General features: G+C 39.3%; 1 protein-coding gene across 1 annotated transcript; it reads left to right on the top strand.

The window, feature by feature from the left end:
• Positions 1-2,072: 2,072 nt before the first annotated feature.
• On the top strand, positions 2,073-5,339 carry LOC116263290 (uncharacterized). The gene is made up of 2 exons (XM_031642976.2): positions 2,073-2,584; positions 4,338-5,339. Exons 1-2 carry the CDS (start codon positions 2,341-2,343, stop codon positions 4,577-4,579), a joined length of 486 nt encoding a protein of 161 aa, XP_031498836.1. The 5' UTR covers positions 2,073-2,340; the 3' UTR covers positions 4,580-5,339.
• Positions 5,340-22,486: the final 17,147 nt, after the last annotated feature.

Genomic DNA, 22,486 nt, shown 5'->3' with positions numbered 1-22,486 from the left:
TGAGCCAATATTTTCTATTTGGGAGCCCCAATTATATTTTTCAAAGGGGTTCCAAAATTTTTTGTAGATGCCAAATTAAAAATTTTACTCCATCCATCCTGCTTATCAGATCCATAGACTAACTTGTCATTAATTTTTATCTCGTGGGCATTTGATGCTCACGCTAATCCAGATTTCAGGATCTGCCACTGGTTTGAGTATTGCATCAGCACTTTTGTTGGTATCTCAACGGTCCTTCTGCATTGCAATATTATAATCCATACACGGCAATATAAAACTCCATTCCATTCAAAAGCATGATTAAATTTGGATCAGACCCTTCCTGACAAACCCTGTGACAAACCTAAACGTTCATTAAGGATAAGGATAGCGTCCTTTTCCACATAGAAGCAACGTTGAGCCCCACCATAGATATTCACATTGGCATGTAAAGTCTATAACAGTATATTCCGCACCAGATTGACATATTCCTATCCAAAACAAACAAAAGAGAAGGAGTTGAAAAGGAAAAACACCTTCACAGACTAGGCAGCTTACTAACCCAAGTGGGTCCACTTCTTGATACTTTTGCATTATACCGACAACGAGCGTGAAGTGGGTGAAACTAAAGGACACGTGTTTTACTAGGTGTTCATGTGCCTAAACGGGCAAAACAGCGGTTTCAATGGATTGTTTGGTAACTAGAACATTATGTAAGTGTTTTATAAATCTGTCTTAAAAGTAGAGATGATTATTATACTATTGGAGTTCATGTTCGATGACTCTTAATAAGGAGAAACACCTTCGCAGACTAGACAGCTTTCGAACCCAAGTGGGTCCACTTCTTGATACTTTTGCGCTATACCGACAACAAGGGTGAAGTGGGTGAAACTAAAGAACACGTGTTTTACTAGGTGTTCATGTGCCTAAACGAGCAAAACCAGTGGTTTTAATGCGTTGTTTGGTAACTAGAACATTATGTAAGTGTCTTGAAAGCAGGAACAATTATTATACCATTGGAGTTCATGGTGGATGACTCTTCCTTACATTCATATGATACTCACACAGTGTTTCAGTTACAAAACCGCCCTTAATATATGGTGGGGCACAACATATGGCTGAACCTAGGTTCAGCTCCGTCACAATAAGTATTTCAAGGGTTGGCTTGGGTAGTGGCCTACACCAATTACATAGTAGCTCCCCCACTAAATCCAAGTATTCAACCTAACTCTCACACCAATTCACTTACACACCAAACTTGGACTTCTAAGAGGTATTTGATATACTCAAAGTCATAGAATTTTGTAATCAAAGTGCTTGATTTTTTAAAATAGAATATGGAATGATTAAACAAACAAAGTATTTCATTTTTGGAATTAAGAAACTAGAGCCTAAAATTTTGATTCTTTTTCAATTTGAAGAAGTCCCAAATTTTCATTCTTCAATCAAAATTCTAACGGATGATTACTTATTTGCACTAGTTTTTTTTGTATTCTTTTTTTCATGCCTTCTCAACTATACGCACGATGGACACATGACCTGCCTATAAATTGGCAGCCTAAGAAATTCTAATTACTATTATGAAGTTGATCGATCCTACCGCTATCGCGCCACCCCCTAAACCAGGCTGAATGGAGTCTGCCCACGTGGTTAGTTCTGAACTACTCCAGCCACGAGGGCCGGACCAGCCCGAGCCCACCTCACCGAGCGCCCAAAAACGTCATCATTGGCTTACTTTTGAGGACGCCGTCTTCATCCCTGGAACCACTTGCCATCCGTCCTCGTGGGTTGGCCCCCCGCATTTTTCAGATTCCCGAAAGGTCACTCTCTAATAATGAAATGACAGGTGACCCATTCGGGTCGGATTGTTTTTCCAACTTGAATCCATTTCTTATATGCTCGAGAAACACAGCTAGATGTAACAATGTAATATGATTAAATTAATCTTAAAAGATTTTAGCTGAACCGGGTCCAGGTCCAGGTCCAGGTCCAGCCCACCTAAGTGTTTTCCTACGGGGCCGCCGATGAGGGTAAAAGGGTCCTTTTGGAAAGTACACGCTCGTACTTTATGTTTACTTTTTCGGGCTTCGTGGTTGATGTCTATGGGTTGTCGTTGTTGCTGGTGGTTGCTCGCGGTTGGGGATAGCCGGCTTTTTTCCGTTTCGTGGTTGAGGAAGACGCCTGGCAGCCACCGGCGGGAATGGAAGGAGGAAATATCGAGAGAAAGAGTGAGCCGGAGCTTTGAGAGAAGCCCCTCCTCTTCGTCGCGTTCCGGCTCTTGCTTTTGCTTCCGCTCGGGAGGTTGGAGAGGTCCCTTCTTGGATCTTTTTGGTTTCCCTTTGTTTTTCAGGTTCTCCGGACATGGGTAGCGCCGGAATGCGGGTGATCGCCGCCGTGGCCCTCTCCGGCTGCAGCCTTCTCCTCATGGCTTTGAAACGGAGGTGGATTCTCGGAGGCGGGAGGGAAGAGAAAGAGCCCGCCGGTTCCTCCATGGTGGTCTACTCGCTCAAGTCTCTCTGTTGCGAAGCCTCGGCTGCGGACGCCGGTGTCAACGGACTGACTGCCGGCGTCGTGCAACCGCCTCCTCCGGCGAAGTCCTCCTCAGGTGCGTCTGGCTTGATTCACGGGGAAATGGTGTTTTTTTTTTTTTTGGCTCTTTTCTTCAACTGTGAAGCGTTCGTACAGCTACTAGCCTTCTCCTTTTTCAAAATTTTTAATAATTTTTAAATTGCGAGGCTCTTTTTCTTGGTCTTCGCTTGCTTTTCCTTTTCAACTGCCCACCGTTGAAGCAGTAATCTTACAGTTCATCTCTTTCCTTTGCACATGAGGAGCGTCGGCTTCTGGCATGGACACGACACGTCTAAACGCTAGAAATTGTAGAATATCTCAAAAATGATAAATGTTTCTATATAAATGTTTCTATCTGAAGAAGTGAATTTTTTCATCTGGTATTAGGTTGGCTTTGCACCAAAGTGAGTAGATGGAGGTGCTGGCGCGAGGCAAATCTTTTGTTTCAGTTGTACCTCGCTACTCCCCTCGATATTAGGACGTACTGTTGTGCTTAAAGAATTAATACTCTTTCATTTTTTATGTTTTCGCTTCTAAGGTGCCCTACTACTGGGTTTCAAAGAATCCTTCTTGCCGCCAAGGATCACATATTCTTTTCACTGGTAGATATCAAGGTGTTGATGGTTAGCTCACAGTCGTGGGTTTTGGGTAGCATTGGGTTACTAAACCTGCAGCTTCACCTGAACTAATTCGGCTCGTAGAAGTTCCGATAAAGAAGGTTTACCAACTAAGTTTTGAGCTTAACACACCAAAACGCAGAGAAGGGTGTGCTAGAGATCTGTATATTGCCGATTACTTAGTACAGAACATGCGTTACAATTACAGTGAGGGGATATTTGAATGGTGGATGGTGTAGATGAACGTCGGCGACGTATGGTTGACTGTCCACTTCCTATTCAAATACGGTATCTAAAAGTTGCTTTCCCTCTGTTTATTGCTCCCTCACTACAGGGGCAGAAGTTCCCCTGTACTCTCTCTGTTGTTCGTATTGTACCTTCATTTACTTGTTTATCTATCTCTTGATCTTTATATATATTTTGGTCGCTGATGAACTGCCCTTTTTATACCAAACATATGCTTTCCATAGAGGCCAGAAATTAAAATTAATCAATGACTTACAGCCAATTTAGGCGATGAAAAGTTGGTATTTTGTTTCTTTTTCTAAAAACACCCAGCTTATGTATAAACAAACAACGAGGATAAATGGAGCAAAAAAACAAAAAGGGGGAGAAGTCCAGCATATCTTTGCAAATTTAATTGCAAATATCTGCCACTGGCTTTTCTTGTTGGATTGCAACATGTGGCAGATTATTCTGCTTGTGATGCCTTACATCGCTAAGCTGGTGACGGGAAAACTTTTACCATAGGCAATGGAGACAAAAAGGTAAAAAAAATAGTTTTCCTGAACAAAAGAAAAAGACGCACCGCTTTTGTCTGTTTTGGTCTCCTCCGCATCCTCCTTGACAATCTCAATCAGCCATCTTATGATAACGATGAGGAGGTAAGCTGTTCTTGCACCTTCCCTTTTTTTTCAGTTAGTCATTAGATCAAGCCTGCAGTTCGAATAAACCCATCATCAAAGACGATCTGTTCACAGGACATTCTGTTCTTGAATTTTAGGTACTTTTTTAAGTTAAAAGGCAGTGATTTCTTATAGAAATGGCTGTTCCTCTACCACTGGTTCACTACTTCACTTCTTTTATGATTTGAATGTTTCCAATGTACTGAAGAAAAGGAGAAGAACATGCGTGGAAAGATTTTCTGACGTCTCTCGTTTTGTGCATGTGAAGGCAAAAAAAAGAAGGTGAGCTTCTCAGGGGATGTAGAAGAGCCAAGCAGCAACAATGTTGAATACAGAGGGCGGCACGTACGAGTCTCCACCGGGAAGAGGAGGAGAGAGAAGAGAATGGATCTTTCGCGAGTGAAGCCGCAGTCGGCATCGAGGTGCGAGTTGCCGGCGAACCGGAGGGCCCTTTATCATGCGATGTCACAGTTCCATTCGCAACGAGCGACGGCCGTTCTATACGCTTAGTGCGTGGGTTTGGATTTTGTGGATGTTGGTGGTGTAATTGGCAGAGTTTATGAAACTTTGGGGTTTCCACAGTTGCTGGTCTGTTTGGAAATGAGGAGAAGATAATTGGAATCTGAAAGGTGAATCAGAATTTATTGCTTGGGAGCTTGAATATGTTAAGTTGTATTGCGTGGGACGGGATTTGCCGTGCCCCAATCTCTTGGTCTTCCAGCACAACGGCAAACTCTGGTATATTTTAGCTGGCAGAACCAAATTTGGATACTTCTTTTCGTCTCCAACCTGTACAAGCTTAATTTGGCAGCCAATTTTCAAGGAAATGCCACGACCTCCATCAACTTCCGTCGACTGCAAGGATTTGCAAAATCTGATAGCTTCAAGATCCTCAACTAAGATATGGAGGATATGGCATTTAGGTATGTAAAGATAAACTCCTAAAAAGAGAAACAGAACAGTGAGTATGTGAATTTTCTGCATCATGGTAGGAACTGCCAGCTCCCCTTCTCAATTGTCTGCTATTTGAAGTGGGAATTCGCCCAGGTGAAAATCAAATTCTACGCTCTGGTAAGAGGTGTGAGAAGATACGGCGAATTCCCCTCTGATTGCACGAGGAGATGAGCCATGTAGAACGTAGGATATGATGCTTCGACTAAGGTCTCCCTTGAATTTCTTCTTGTGTCTTTGCTCAACGCTCCTGTAATGTTGTGTAAGAATTCTCTTCCATATCATATGTATATTTCTTTATAATTTTGTGAGAGGATAACATCGTCTGTATCTTAATCCCCTTTGTGGTAATCTTGAGTTTCAGTGGCCGTAGACATGCGGCCGAGTTTCAGCTGCTTAGGCACAATAGCGTGTCGCGCCTCTTTCAACTTGCATGTCAGTACTTCTGTTCTATATCAGTACTTCTATTTTACAGCATAGGGAGTTGATACCATCAGAATTTAAAACGAAATTGGTCGCACTCATGATGGTTTCTCTGTCGAGGCGTATTTGATAGAGGGATTCCTTTCATCTTTTCCTGATCCATGAGCTTCAAAAAAACTGATATAAGCTCTCTCTCTCTCTCTCTCTCTCTCTCTCTCTCTCTCTCTCTCTCCATATTCCTGCTTTCCCCGTTCCGGTCCTTCGACTCCTATGGGCGACATTGATGTAATGTTCCATGTTGGCTACGTTTTTTTTCCTTTTGGCCAGTCATGGTATTGCTTGCTGTTTGTTTGGTTTCTTCAGTGCACCAGATAGTTAAGAATGAAAGCGATACGAAACGACATCCTTGCGGGGTAAGAAAGAAAAACTGTCATAAACACATCATCTCGAAACACATAAATGAGAATGAAAGTAATACAAAACAACATCCTTCCTTTACAGAAAGAAAAACTACCATAATTACATAATCTCCAACAGTAACAAGTCTTTCTGTTTATACTTCCATGAAAATGAGAACAGGTCAATTTCTTGGTGTGCGCTGCCGTAGTGCTTTTGGGTAAACGGCTCAGTGTTTCCTTTAGGCTCATGGCTTAACTGGGGGTCGATGTGCCAAAATTTCAAGTTGTAGGACACGCAGAGGCATGTTTCTATTGACTTTATCGTGGAAGCTCACACATCAAGCATGAGCTTGCATTAAGTAAAGAAATCATGTGATCAGTGTTTTGAAACCACGATATCATAAAGAAAATAAAATGCATTTATAGTGCATGTAACTACCACTAAAAGAACTTATATTCTGATTTTCTTTCAATTCTGTAAGGCACACAGATTCTGGCTTCTTTGGTTTCTTGTAAGCGTGGCCAGGGGTTTGCTCATATAGGGTCTTCGCTTCATGTTTTTATGGCCATAATTTAATGAATTATCAATATCTTCAATTTAAATGTGCCTTGGCAGAATAGTTTTATAGGTTTTCTAACCATATAATGAAAGAAGGGCATCATAAGAACTTGGAATTGAACACTGTTGTGCAGTCAGTTGGCCAGGGAAGTAAGACGTTATAAGAATCTGTGACCATCTCAATTCTTATTTACAAATGACAACAAACAAAGGGCAGACCCAACGTCAATGATGAAGTTATATTCATCAATGAGTGAGATTTCTCTCTATTTATTCTTTGATATGCAAGGATAAGAAATGATATGCAGGATTTAACTTCTCTTTTACATGCTTATTTAATTTTGATTCCTTATTCCATGTGAATTTTTCTGGATCTACGAGTGCACGTTTCAAAGTGTCAAGCCCGCTAGATGGTCATGTTTGGAAGTGCTCATCTCATTTCATCTGCTCTCTCATTTTCCCTCATTTTGTTAGCCATGATATAGAATGAAAGGGCAAGAAACTATGAAGGTGTCGTTTCAAGAAATATTGAATCTGATCAAGGACATGCAACAAACCACAAGAAACTATTTTCTTGGCATCTCTTTCACAATCTTATCTTTAACAAATTATAGTTTTAAAACCTTTTTCTTTTGATGGATAGTTATAGAACCTGAATAGTTAGAGAGTCATATCTTTATATATAGCTGAACCAGTTGTGAAGTTCTTCCCTGACCTTTTTCTTTGTTACAGTTTCGACATGCCCGCAAGAGGAGTTATATTGACACTTATGGATACAGACATAGCATTCCAATGAATTATACTACACACAACACTTTATATGTAGCACAATTCATATATATTTACGTTGATATGATTGGAAGGTCCATCAACTTTCGAATCATATTCAGCAGATAGTCACTTTGACAAGCTTCACCAATAAGCGAATTGCTGATTTTTCTGAAATTGGGTGAAATAGTTCATCTAACGTTAATAATGTCTACCACAAAGAACTAGGAGTCTTAGATGTTTCTTCTTGGGCATTCAGCTGTCCTCTGTGAAATTTTCTTAGATTTATCTCTCCAATCATTGAGAACCCATGGTTGCTACATTCTGATAAAAGCACCCTCACCATCTTCAGTAGCTTCTACGTATGCACTATATTTTCCAACAATAAAATGTATTTTCTCTAGGGAATACACGGCATTCTTTTCTTTTCCTCCTCCTCCACCTCAAAGCTTCTCTCTCTCCCTCTTTCTCTCTCTCTCTCTCTCTCTCTCTCTCTCTCTCTCTCTCTCGTTTAATTTCCATCCTGCTTGGCTTTCCTGGGCTTCCACAGGTGACTCCTTTAGCAATCCATGAACCAAGGGAACCAACTTAACAACTGAGGCTGGCACTGGTTCCTTTTCCAACAACTAATTAGAAGAACGTAAAGGTTTATAGAGTTGCCTAAGAGGCTAAGCCTACTTTTTTGCTGCATGACAAAGGCTTTTCTTCTTCTTGTTGCAGCAGACTTTGATCAAAGGATTTTACTACATTTAATTAAGTGCTTGATCAAATTTTTGATATTTGTTTTTCAGGATTACTAGATAAGCATAGGAGTTCTTGCAACAAATGCTTCCACATTCACGGTGAAATTTCAGCTCCTGTTCTTTGCACAAGAATGCTAGTTTTGAATCAATCTTTATCTTGTAATTGCTAAGACATTGTATGAAAAAGGAAAAACAGGTGAAGCTACTGTTGAACCACAAGAAGGAAAGGTGGCCATCACAGGCAATGAAGAGAGGCACTTCCAAATCAAGAAGGAAGGACCCATCTTCTATAATGTATCAATAAAAGAAAGAATGGATGCATTCCAAAATTGTAATCAAGAATCCGTTGAGAGCTGTACACATAAAATACAGTGAAACCTCAACACAAAATTATGAGCTGTGATTGGGAGAAGGGGGTGTAGGTTTTATACCGAACCTCTATAATTTGAGTGCCAAATTTCTTTTTTCCTCTATGCTCTAATATGGCATCAAAGCTCTACCATAAAGGGTCTCTTACCTTAGCTTTGTGCACTCTGGTTTTTACTTCTCTGGTCTTACGCCATTGAGAAATCGTTTCATCATGGTATTGTTGGAACCACGGCATCATCAAGTTCATCTGCATCCAGCGATTCATCTCAAAGTGCTGCTCTGTAGGCTAACCTGCTACCTATTGCACCGGTGCCAACTAGTCTTCTCTCACATCAGATAACCATATGGCCTGGGAAAATCAACTTTTGCCTTTGCTCATCTCATATAATCTAAAGGGATTTGTCAATGGAACCAAAGTCTGCTCACCTGAGACCATTTCCAGTGAAGGTAAGGACGTGCTCAACCCTGCCTCTAAGCCTGTTGGTAAACAACCTAATAAAGCTGCCACCAGTAAGAATACTTTTCCACCATGAGCTCTATATGTTTCTAATGTAGGTATGAATCATGCAACGTGGTATCCCGATTCCGTAGCCTCACACCATGTGACAAATGACCTGAACGCATTATCTAAGCATCCTCCTTACCTAAGCATCCTCCTTACGAAGGAAATGAAAGACTTCAAGTTGGAAATGGCACAGGTCTGCGCATTTTTAATCTTGGTTCCTCTTACTTTCCAAAAAATGGTTCTAGATTCTTGCTTAAAGAAATATTACATGTCCCTCATATTACAAAAAAAATTATTTCATTTCATAAATTTACTAGTCTCTCAATCCAGTTCAGAAACTCAATACAGGGTTGTTGCAAATGCCACTGCAGAACTCATGTGAGTCCAGTGCATCCTTCAAGAGCTACACATTTCCCTTCCATCTGGACCCATTCTCTGGTGCAATAATATAAGTGCAACCTACATGGTGGCTCACTCAGTCTTTCACAGTTGGAGCAAAACACATTGAGCATGATGTCCACTTCGTTTGCAATCGCATTTCCAAAAGTCAGTTGCTAGTTAAACACACCCCGTCCTCACATCAACTAGCCGATATTCTGACTAGACCTTTTTCCATCACTCCGCTCAGTACCCTTCATTCCAAATTCAATGTCGTACTCAGACCGTTGAGTTTGTAGGGGGGATGTTAAGACATTATATGAAAAAGGAAAAGCAAGTGAAGCTACCCTTGAACCACAACAAGGAAAGGCGACCATCAAAGGCAATCAAGAGAGGCACGCCCAAATCAAGAAGGAAGGACCCAGCGGTCTATAATGTATCAATAAAAGAAAGGATGGATTTTTTTCAAAACTGTAATCAAGAATCCATTGAGAACACATATAAATGATAACGCACCAGCTCACTCCAAAAATTCAGGTGCGTCTCCAACGGCTCATAACTCCAGGAAATCAGGCGTGGACTGCAGGAAATCAGGTGTAACTAAGATGGCAGGAAATCAAATCAGCAATGTGCGTCAAGAGACTAAAACGCATCTTGATAAGGCTCCAGCAATAAAACAGAATTCCAGCAAATTAAGAGCAACAACTATGGAAGCAAAGCCAATCGGACGAGCAACGAAAACGCCTCTTCACAATAATGAAAGATTTCAGGAGAATGACAGTTTCTCCTATTCAAAACCAAAGGAGAAATTCAAGGAAACTGATTCAATTTCGAATCAGACATAGCAATGTATAAATACTGTATTAAGGAAACCAGATCATCATGAAATTGATGACTGAGTCGTGGAAGTAGGAATTTTTTTCGAACCACGTTAATTCTTTTGTTCATCATCTTCATCCTTCCTATTTCTTTTTCATGGTATCAGAGACAGGTTAACGGATTGTATCTGGAGATACCACCATCAGATTTTCGCAAGGTCAGTGCCATTCTCTTCCTGACATTCCTAGTTTTCAAAAGAGCTACTGCACGCAAAGATCCGAGCTTTGAGTCAAAATCGAGAGACCTGCGAAGACAGCCCTGTTTCTTGACAGGCTGAGACAGGGTGCTGTACCTGTGACATAGAGAAACTACTCTCTATTTAGTTACTCCTGCTGAACATACCAGACATCGGATCTCTCTCTCGCTGGTGCCATCACGTCACTGACATCCTCAGCATTCCAGCAAGCTTGAGAACACGATTTTCCGCCTTCCCTACAGGGAGAAACGAGCCGGCCATTGAAGCACATCTTCACCGGCTAGTGATCTTTCAGCTGCAGGTGATTCCCTGCTGAGTTGCTGTAATAGTCCAAGAAGAGGACTGCGAGTGTGTTGATCCTGAACGAGGACATCTCGGTCATAATGGCAGCATCAACAACATCAACAATAGCTAAGTATCCATACCCTTCCGCGATCAACGTGGCCAATTTTGTTTCCATCAAATTGTCGCACAAGAATTTCTTGCTATGGAAAACTCAAATTCTTGGACTCATAGAAAGTCAAGATTTACTTGGGTTTATTGATGGGTCGATTACCACACCCACCTCTATCATTGAATGCATTGAAAATGGTGAAGCTATGAGACGACCAAATCCTGATTTTTTAGCATGGAAAAAATCAGACTGTCTTCTAAGAGGATGGCTCACTGGGTCTCTCACAGAAGAAGTCCTTGGGCTTGTCGTGGGACTTGAAACCTCTGAACAAGTATGGAAAACATTGACCAGAGCATTCGCTCGTGAGTCAAAGGACAGAGAAATGATGCTAACAAGAAAACTACAACTCCACCGCAAACAAGATAAACCTGTGACTGAATATGTTACTGGTTTCAAAGCTATATGTGATGAACTTGCAGCGATTGGGAAGCCTCTTGAGGATGACGACAAAGTCTTTTGGCTTGTTAATGGTCTCGGACCAGGATATGAGTCGTTTATGACTTCTATCCTCAAGCCACCGGTTCCCTCATATCTTGATACAGTGTCACTACTTCAAGGGCATGAAACAATGAAGGACTTACATGCGGGAGAGGCTAGATTGAACAACCAAATGGCCTTCTTTACACAACAATCCACCAATCAAAACAACAGAAAACGATACAACAATAGTTGGCGCAATATCAATAGCAACAATAGTCGGTTCAACTCCAAGGGACGTGGGTTCAATCCAGCAACTAAGACTCAAAATCAACAAGGATCGGCCAATGGAGAGACGAACAAATCCAAGGTATCATGTCAGATTTGTGGCCTAAATAATCATAATGCCTTTAAATGTTATCACAGATTTGATCATGCTTATCAACCACGTGATATGTCACGGGCATTTGCTGCTATGAAAATCGCTGATCCAACTAATCAAGACTGGTTTCCTGACACCGGAGCAAGTTCTCATGTGACCGATGATCCAGGTAAACTCAAAAGTTGCATTCCATATAAAGGAACAGACAAAATCATGGTAGGAAATGGCCAACATCTTGATATTACACATATTGGAGTTGCCGATATCCATGTGGGAAATCGCACAATTCCTCTAGACAACGTTCTTGTTGTACCCGACATCAAGAAAAATCTGATTTCAGTTAGTCAACTTACTTCTACTATGCCTTATGTGTTTGAATTCTCTTCAAATTTCTTTGTTATTAAGGACAAGGAGACCAAGGAAGTGATTGCAACGGGGTCTAGAGAAGGTGATTTGTATGCTCTCAAGCCAAAACCGAAGAATGTGTTCTTTTCAACACGGTTTCGATCAGCTTCGTTTGAAGTGTGGCATGGACGTCTTGGACACCCACATCATAAAGTGTTAGACTTTATGACTGCAAATAAGTTGATTACGATGACAGAAAATTTGCCTAAATCTTTTACTTGTGCCAGTTGTCAGATGGGGAAGGCGTGTAGACTTCCTTTTCTTCCTGTTGATGATGATTGTGATTCTTTGTTTTCTAAAGTACATTGTGACTTATGGGGACCAACTCCTATTGCATCTTGTCAGAATCTAAGATATTATGCTTTGTTTGTAGATCAATTCTCTAAATATTCATGGATTTATCCTTTAAAACGGAAATCTGATTTTTTTGCCAAGTTTCTTGAATTTCACAAAATGATTCAAACACAATTTGATGCAAAGCTCAGAGTTTTTCAAAGTGATGAAGGGGGCGAGTTTAACAGTTTGGTTCTTACAGATTATTTAAAGGAGAATGGCATCAAACATCAAAAATCTTGTCCTAAGACGCCAGAGCAAAATGGTATGGTGGAAAGAAAACATAGATCGGTTACAGAATTAGGTCTCACTATGTTATTTCATAGTCATCTTCCAGCTCAATATTGGGCCGAGGCCTTCTCCACTGCAGTTTGGCTTATCAACCGACTTCCATCACAAGTTTTACACATGCAAAGTCCGTATGAGGTGCTTTACAAGAAACGGCATGATTATTCTTGCCTTCGAGCTTTTGGATCTAGATGCTATCCTTACCTTAGAGGATATACGAATCATAAGTTTCAGCCGAAGTCGTTACCTTGTGTGTTTATTGGATATAGCAACCATCATAAAGGGTATAGATGCCTATATCCTCCCACTGGACGTGTATATATCTCCTGTCATGTTGTGTTTGATGAAACTTATTTTCCCTACAAAAACACCATGCCAACTCCTAAGCCCATAACCTCTAATGCTGACTTTGTATCGTTTTCAGATTCGTCCAATGAGCCTTATCTTGAATCTCAACGTCTAGCCCAAATGCATAATACCGAAGAGCCTTCCCCTTTGCCACCTATACCTGTACCAGCCCCTACGTCACCTCTCCAACTCGAGCCACTCAGTTCACCATTAGTCCCATCGACTACCTCCTCCTCAACTCATTCTATGACTACTCGATCCAAATCCGGCATCATAAAACCTAATCTTAAGTATGCCCTTACCACTTCATCCATTCCACTTGAACCATCTCATTACACCCTTGCCCTTAAACACCCAGGCTGGTATCAAGCTATGAAAGACGAAATGGTTGCTTTACAGGAAAATCATACTTGGGATCTCGTGCCTCGTACACCAAACATGCATGTGATCGGAAGCCGCTGGGTTTTCAAAACTAAACTCAAAGGAGATGGGCAGCTCGAAAGGCTCAAAGCGCGTCTCGTAGCACAAGGATATAACCAGGTTCAAGGTTTGGACTTCTTGGAATCTTTTTCCCCAGTGGTCAAATTTGCTACTATAAGAATCGTTCTTAGTCTTGCCCTCGCATTTAACTGGCCTCTAAAACAATTAGATGTCAAAAATGCGTTTCTAAATGGGCATCTTCGTGAGCTGGTTTACATTGAGCAGCCTCCTGGATTTAAAGATCCGTCCAAGCCAGCTCATGTATGCAAATTAAATCGAGCTCTTTATGGATTGAAACAAGCTCCTCGGGCGTGGTACGACAGATTTGCACAATTTTTATTCTCTATGGACTTCATTGCCAGTGTCACCGACGCGTCTCTCTTTGTTCGTAGACAAGAAAAATCGGTCACTATTCTATTACTATATGTTGATGATATTATTCTTACAGGAAATTCCCATTCATTTATAGTGTCATTCCTCGTCACCGTCAGACAACAATTTGCTATGAATGATTTAGGTGATCTGAATTATTTCTTGGGACTTCAAGTTGAACGGACTTTCAATGGCTTGTTTATGCATCAGTCTAAATATGCTCAAGACATTATCTCTTGAGCGCAAATGCAACAATGTAAAACAGTGAGCACGCCTATTACTGTCGGTTCCAAATCTTCTGAGGAAATTGATCCACCTTATTCCAATGCTACAGCATATCGAAGTCTTGCAGGGGCACTTCAGTACTTGACACTTACACGGCCAGATCTCTCCTATGTAGTCAATTTTGCATGTCAATTCATGCATGCCCCAACGATGAAACACTTTCAAATCTTGAAACGCATTATACGTTATGTTCGAGGCACATCTCAATATGGTATCCAGTTCTATAAATCCCAAGATTTGACTCTCCGAGCGTACTCTGATGCAGACTGGGCGGGCTGTCCAGATACACGCCGATCGACTTCCGGATACTGCACATTCCTTGGTCCAAATTGTATATCCTGGAGCTCTAAGAAACAACCGACCGTTGCTCGCTCGTCCTGTGAAGCTGAATACCAGGCTCTCGCCGGAGCTGCTGCTGAAATTAAATGGCTTACCTTTATTTTACAAGATCTCGGTGTCTATCTCTCCAAAGCTCCTATTCTTTTGAGTGACAACATTTCAGCACTACATACCACTATCAAGCCAGTTTTTCATTCACGTATGAAACATTTGGAACTTGATTATCATTTTGTTCGTGAACAAGTCGCATTGGGAAATATGAATACTCAATTCGTCACAACCGAAGGTCAGCTTGCAAATCTTTTTACCAAACCTTTATCTCAGCAACGCCTCACCTTTCTCACTCAGCATCTTGGCTTACGTATGCAACCTTCCCTTCGGTTGAGGGGGATGATAACGCACCAGCTCACTCCAAAAATTCAGGTGCGTCTCCAACGGCTCATAACTCCAGGAAATCAGGCGTGGATTACAACTGCAGGAAATCAGGTGTAACTAAGATGGCAGGAAATCAAATCAGCAATGAGCGTCAAGAGACTAAAACGCATCTTGATAAGGCTCCAGCAATAAAACAGAATTCCAGCAAATTAAGAGCAACAACTATGGAAGCAAAGCCAATCGGACGAGCAACGAAAACGCCTCTTCACAATAATGAAAGATTTCAGGAGAATGGCAGTTTCTCCTATTCAAAACCAAAGGAGAAATTCAAGGAAACTGATTCAAATTCGAATCAGACATAGCAATGTATAAATACTGTATTAAGGAAACCAGATCATCATGAAATTGATGACTGAGTCGTGGAAGTAGGAATTTTTTTCGAACCACGTTAATTCTTTTGTTCATCATCTTCATCCTTCCTATTTCTTTTTCAATAAAATATAGTGGAACCTCAACACAGAATTATGAGCTGCTATTGAGAGAAGAGGACTTAGGTTTTATACCGAACCTCTATAATTTGAGTGCCTAATTTCCTTTTTTTCTCTATGCTTTAATAATAATTATCACCTTTACGTGTGCTTTTAACTAACCAGAATGTCGTAGCAATTCAGATATTGGTCAGTGAACTTCGCAGCTGAAATTTGGTAAGATGTTAGTGCTAAAAGGTCTTATACTAGCCTGAACTTGACAATTGCTTATTCTATAATATGAGATTTGACATATGACAGACAACATAACTGCTGCTTGGAAATTCTTGTGATGGTAAAGTCTTGAATCAGAACTATTCAAACATTTGTTCTTGACATTAGTGATCGTTTTTTTATTAATTTACAGAGAACACTAACTGTCCAAATCATGTGGTTTCTACATTGGCAGTGTGGACGCCTCTCTCCAATCTTTTGAACTCTTCGCAGAAGCCCATTGTGCTAGTACTGTTGAGAATGTTCGTTGGTATTTCATTTTACGCATACCGTTAGCTCTTGTGGAGATTCTCTATTTCAAGGTCAGCAATGTCTTCAACCATGTCGGTACTGGTCATTATGGTTCTCCAATTTTCTGTTCTATATATTCATGTACTTATAATGTCGCTAAATGTTATATATATTCATCCATGTCAATACCTGTTAGGAAATTTTGCTAAGATAAATGAGATCGTGTGCATGCCTAAGCAGAACTTACACTGCCTACTTCTGATCATGAAGCTAGAGTAGACAGTGAAGAAATATGATGTCACATTGTAAATCGAAGTTGTAAAAATCAGAACGCTGTATGTAGTTATTTTACTTGTAATATGAGATGTAATGTATAATAACAATGAAACAATTAGTGGTTTTGTTTTAAATAAAGGACTAGCAGTGCTGCTACGTATATTGTTGGTGCTATTTAACATACATTAGAAAGGAGATAGATCTATATAACTGTAATGTATTAGAAGCAGGTAGGACAAGATGGTAAATTAGATAGTCGCCCTTCAATTGTGCTAGGTTTTTCGTAGATGGATTCATTCATTGACGATGAGACATTATCTTCTTGAAAAGATTAAAAAGCACTTTCATATCCGGCTTTCGGAGCTTTAAGCTGTCTTGGGACCTAAGTCACTGGACTCTTCTATTTTACTGCCGCACCCGAGTCGCATCGAGTCGGGTGCGCACCAGACATGGGTGTGGCTCCGACTCACACCCGAGCCCAGTTAGAATGTCATATTATTAAATTACTTATATAATATATGTTGTTTTGATATTTTCCTATACAATACAATTATTCAAGTATGTTATATACATTAATAACTAAATTGTAATAATAATATATATACGTTTATTCTGTTATTTATATAATAAACTAAAAATAATAATAATAATAAAATATCCTCGCCGCACCGTCGCACCTAAATTTTTTAAGATGTGCCGCACCGGCACTGGCACCCGCACCCCGCACTCTGGTGACATAAATTGGGACCTGGGTGAAGTACGGTGTACCTATAAACTTACAGCTCAAGGGAGTACCACTTATGAGAATCAAATGAGGGAGACACATTTTACATGTCACCTACCTAACCAGCTATGCTCTACCCTTTAAGTGGTGCCTCTGCAAGATCATCGATGGCAGCAACAACTACAATGGTACTCGTGACTTGTTTTCCTCATGGAGGTTACAGTTTCTTGAAATTCTTGTAGATTCCTTATTTCAATATTTTAAAAGAATATTGATATTTACAATTATTTTATATATTCCTTCATGATTTTATTTAAAAAATGAGCACATTTTTTTTAATGCTTAGTCATAACCAATTCAGCTGATCCTGAATTGGCAGTCTGACTCATTAAATTTAATTTCTGATTTTTATAGCACCGATAGGTAAAAGAGGCTATGCAGCCGTAGGAATTTTCTGCCTCAATCATAAACAAAGAAAAAATGAGAACACAGTTTTGACTTAAAAACTGCAAAAAGGATCCAAACTTAGCTATTGTACTAAAAAATGAAATGGTGACCCATGTTCGATTGTTCGTCACGCATACTGTTTATCAATTAATTTCGTGATGACAATCTGCAACTCATTTCACAATCAGTTGAATAATCAAATGTATTAATTGGCAGATATTTCTCCAGTTGATCTTCAACTTGGTAGAAAACGTTACTAAAACCTCTTCGCAATGGCTGCGACCCTTGAATTAGTTCTGCACTTCCACATTATTAAATCTTGGAGTTGCCCTACTATTTTATTTAATGATCTTCACGGTCATAACTTCTAATTAATGCAACTTGATCATGTGCCATTTTAATTTTAAGTTGTGCTTCATTCTATGTACCTAACCCGACCTCGATTGAAAAAGAAGAAAAACAAATATATAATTTATTCACTATATTAAAAGTTCTAGTTAGCCTCCAGTTTATTTAATTATGTTTTGTGCGGTATATTCCTTGTCAAATTTCCTACTCTTAAAACAAGTTTTCTTCCAGCAATGAATTACCTTATTATCGTCGCATAAATAATAAATGCAATGATGACGAGTTGATGCCGCTTCATGAACTCTAAAAAGAATTCATTCCAGGTACACATACGTTGTATCATGCTTATTTAATTTATTTGAATATTGGACGAAATTGGAACTTGTAATCAACTTGAGATTTTCTTTCTCATTAAATAACAATGGCACCGTCTAGCTTTGTTAGAAGTTCAAGATGCTCAAGTTGATTCCTAGCTACAGTTGTTTACTAATTTTATCTTAGTATTGAAATTGGATGCTTCATCGATGTCCGGGAAAAGGGGAATAATTAAACGATCAGGATTTGGCGCTAACGTTTTATGTCGAACAACCATTTTCACATTGCTTCTCTTCTGTCATCATCCCTTGTTTTCTCATGGTAGAAGGATTAGAATTAACAATTAATGGCAGCCGCGTTTCGTTCTTGAGGCGCATAAACCAGAATATCTGGTTACTTGGGGGACGTTTTAACGTTGCCCATAATGCATCGCCTCCGAGTTCCGAATAATTTTCGATCTCAACATTTTCAAACAGAGAAAAACTGACTCTGCCATTCTTCTCCTTCAATCTTCTATAACTTTTTCTCTCATTTGTCTTTTGTTTCTTGATCCAGCTTTAACTGACCTCGAGGGAAGACACAGTAGAGGTTGGAGCCATCTGTCAGTTCGTTGGCAGTTGCAGATTACCATTAATGGCGCCCCCGTGAGCGGGTACCATTGATTTCTGAAGTTGAACAAAAAACTGTTGCATACAATCCTTCCGCACAGAACAAGAAACAGAAATTAATATTCGTTTCTGTCAATTGAGATTTTAAATTTTTAGAGTGCAGAATTCGATAAGATTCAGGTCCAGCACCGCGCAGACTTGAATATATTTAATTGAATGGTGAATCAAAAGTCACTCAGCTTGCTCGTTCGTAAGAGATGGTATAAAGAAACACAAAAAATGATTGGTATTGTCGTGTATTATTTCACGCTTTTTTTTTGTTTTCACCGCAATCGTCGATCAATTAGATCGGAAGGCCTTCATGAATGAGCAAGGATTTAAAAAAACATAGTGACCACCGAAAGGACCGTGCAAAATGGGCGAGTGTTTCGGTCTTACCAGACTTACGAGTGCCAGTTGTTATGAACAAGTTGTGCCGCTTTCCCCGCCAAGCCACGAATTTCTGCCATCCGTAGCTTGTATAAACCACAAAATAGACAACGGAAGCGTCAGAAATTTCCTCAATTTCATTCGTCCCATTTCGTAGACCAGACTCCAAAATCAGAGAAGGGGTCAATCTACACCAAAGGGCACCAGTCAAGTCAATGATTTAGCCTTGCATGTATTAAAGAAATGAGGAAAACCGCTGTCTTCCGTTCCCCTTGAATCCGATGTTTTTTTAGCAAATACACAATGAAAACTCCATCAAACAGTTTAGGCTGAAAAGGAAACGGCTGAAACTTTTGAAGCATTGTAAGCCCTTCGCCTAACGTGATCAAACTGCTGAACAGTTGCTCTAACTTTTGCAGGTGACACTGCTGATCAGGGATCTCTTCAGGTTTTAGAATTAAGAACATACTATACAAAAGAATGTCATCAACTACAGAGACTACATATAAGCATTTAACGATTGTCTTTACAATATTCCAGAAGATCAATTTCCAATCTGGGGTTCCAAGGATGAGAACCTCAATCTAAACGCTGCACTGCCAGGGAGCGGCATTGATAATTGATACTCTCAATCAAACCAACCCTGCCTGCCTGCCTTCCTATAATGCGTCACCCATCAATACTCATCAAAGTTCAAAAACATCGATGCAAGATGATGATTGACCAGCTAGAGAGAATCACGACGGACGATCACATATTCTCAAGTATGATCCGATGTCCCTCTCCCCAATGCCTCCCCTTTAATTTCCTGATTCATAAGAAAAGTTACCTTTTGCATGGTAACTCTTCCTCCATGAATCATCGAGAAGATCCTGTTACATATCGAATTAAGAAGTGGATGTAGCGGTGGAGCCTGATACTCCCACCCTCTGCTTATTAATTGTAGTAGTTAATAGTTTATCTGTTACTCTTTCACCAGATAGTTACGTTCCATGAATTGTTCTAATAAGTCTTTTCCCGCTTTATCTCAGTAACCTTTGATATTGCGATCAAGCTGATTTCCGACCAAGCTTATGAAATATTTGATCACACAATAAGAACATACAACGAGGGACTGAATAAATGTTCATCAATGAAAATGGATCATGAAATAAGATATTGCATCTTACCACTGTATTCATGCAACCATAAATAATATTGGTGTTTGATGACTAGTAGATGATATGTCAAACTAAATGCTTTATTAGATCATTTTGTTTGTTATTCTTCAATTATAAGTTCTTCAATTCATGTGACAGTGATTAAAAGATATTCTCCAGTGAGTCAGTTCATTGTATTTTATCAGATATGTTTAGTGTATTCGGTGTCCATGTCGGCGATATTATATATTTAGTTGACCATTATAACATTTCTCAATTTTTGTGTCGGCATTATTTTCAGCACTCTAATTCGTCTTTAATATGATCAATACAATGCAGGATCGTAATGAAATCATCTAATCATTAAGGCATATAATGGTATCACAAAATACCAATACGATACCAAACACCAAGCTAGTACAGTCCATATTTCACATTTTCGCACGCAGTTTTTGAAGGTTGATCTTTTTATAAAATTTAATTAGGCGTTTTCACATCATTCAATCATCCCCATTATATGTATTCGACTACATCGTCTTCATAGTCACAGCTAGTGCCGCGCAATATATATGTCCTCAGAAAATGAGAACAAAAGAAAATAGGATATCCATTTTGCTCCAAGTCCAATTTGGAGCGTGAAAAATATAAACGTACAAATCTAATTATGGGGATGTTGATCCATAAATCAAGTTTGGACCAATACTAGTTTATATTTCAAAACTAATACAAACTAAGATGAGTCTCTAATCCTAATATTGAAAATTATTCAAAAAAGGAAAGCATATGATTCCCATTCAAATGGAGTTTATTACCTAAGGGAGTGTTTGTTGGTCTTGAATTTTGATTCTAGAATTAAAATTCTATAAACAAAATCCTACCTCTAACTGGAATTGGAATGAAAACTCCAGTTATAGTTTCCCTTTGTGATTGGTAGTCTGGAATTTTAATTCTGGAACTGAAAATGACGTGTTTGATAATCAAGGGTTAAAAAATCTATAATTGATGAATTAAAACCATCACTATAGCTGCCCAAAAGAGAAATGGAAGAAATTCTAAAATTCTGGAATCATAATTCCACTCCCTAGGGTAGAAATCACAATTCCAAAATTTTGATTCAAGAATGAACCTACAATTCAGGATTCAAAATTCTTTGTTTGATAATGCAATTCCTATTTCATTAAAAATGTGAATATTAATTTTAGAATTCCAAAATTCCAGCATCATCAGACACCCCCCAAAGGTATTCCAATAAATTTATGCGCATAGGACCATGAGATCCACAGTGTCCTGCCCTGAAGATCACGAGATTGATACGAATCTATACAATTAGCATGTTGAATTGTGTATGCATCTGATAAATGGTATTGGCATCAACTTATTAACCATCGTTCTTAAAACAAACATTGTGTCTACATAAAGTCTCATGAATTTGGGGCAAACCATTTACGGGTTGTTTGGAAACAATAAAACATTGTTCCTGCCTCATGATCTGCCCTAAAAAATATGAAACATTTTAACGAGTATCCCATGAATTTGTCCTATACTTTGGTGTAAATTCATTGGATAGAAACAGTGTGACCCATTAGGTTAGCGGTAGATCACGTTCAGTTACTTGTTCATGACCAATCTCATCTGCCTACTTCATTCAAGCTTTGGCATCACCAAGATGATCCTTATGGAGCTGAATGTCGTTAGCTAAAGGCTAAAGCATCCTAATGAGGATCAAGCAGACTTATGTTGACTCCTTCCAACTTAAAGAACGTCCTTACCATGGGCATCCGTTTGGCAGCTTCCAATCTCAGGCCCGGTTGTCAATCTCACCACATTCTGCATACAAGAAGTTCAACAGGGTACAGGGTGTACCCTAAAGATAAATCTTGTCCTGTTCAGATTGTGACTTGATTTTTGTCATGGTATCTCTTAGTAGTCTAGTCATATTGGTAGAATAACAAATAATGCAATTATAAAAGCTTTCATATAGCCATGAATAGTCTCAAGTTTACACATCAAAAACACCTCTAATTAATAGTTGAATTTTTAGCTGGATTTATTACATGGACAAATCGCACATGGATGATGAGACTTCGTTTATTTTCCTAGGGACAAGAACTTTGTGCCTACATATTATACCTGTTTTTGCTTGTATGGAGATTTGATGACCATGGAGCTTGAACCACAATTACGTGTCCCCTAAAAACTAGTTTGGACGTAGTAACCTTTACTGCATTATTTTGATAATATAGTTCGTCAAACGGTTTAGAGTGGTTTTGATGACCCTTTCACATATTTTAGTTAGTATGCACTAGTTCCTGATCAAGTACGCATGCTATAGAAATATGAACATGAATACTATTGTAGCATGATGAATATATATATGTATATATATATATATTCATCATGCTACAATAGCATAAGTAGCTAGCTATTAAACTCTCATGATAACGTATACTTTCTTCTTCTTTTTTTTTGTTCTTCTTTACCTCATATATCAA

The sequence above is a fragment of the Nymphaea colorata genome, chromosome 10 (assembly GCF_008831285.2).
Source record: "Nymphaea colorata isolate Beijing-Zhang1983 chromosome 10, ASM883128v2, whole genome shotgun sequence".
NCBI classification, from domain to species: domain Eukaryota; kingdom Viridiplantae; phylum Streptophyta; class Magnoliopsida; order Nymphaeales; family Nymphaeaceae; genus Nymphaea; species Nymphaea colorata.
The sequence above is the reverse complement of the archived record's forward strand: the minus strand, read 5'-3'. Positions and strand labels throughout refer to the sequence as shown.

Coding starts and splice junctions, on each gene's coding strand:
- LOC116263290 (XM_031642976.2), top strand. CDS start 2,341: ATGGGTAGCGCCGGAATGCGGGTGATCGCCGCCGTGGCCCTCTCCGGC. Junction 2,585..4,337: donor TCCGGCGAAGTCCTCCTCAG/GTGCGTCTGGCT, acceptor GTGCATGTGAAG/GCAAAAAAAAGAAGGTGAGC.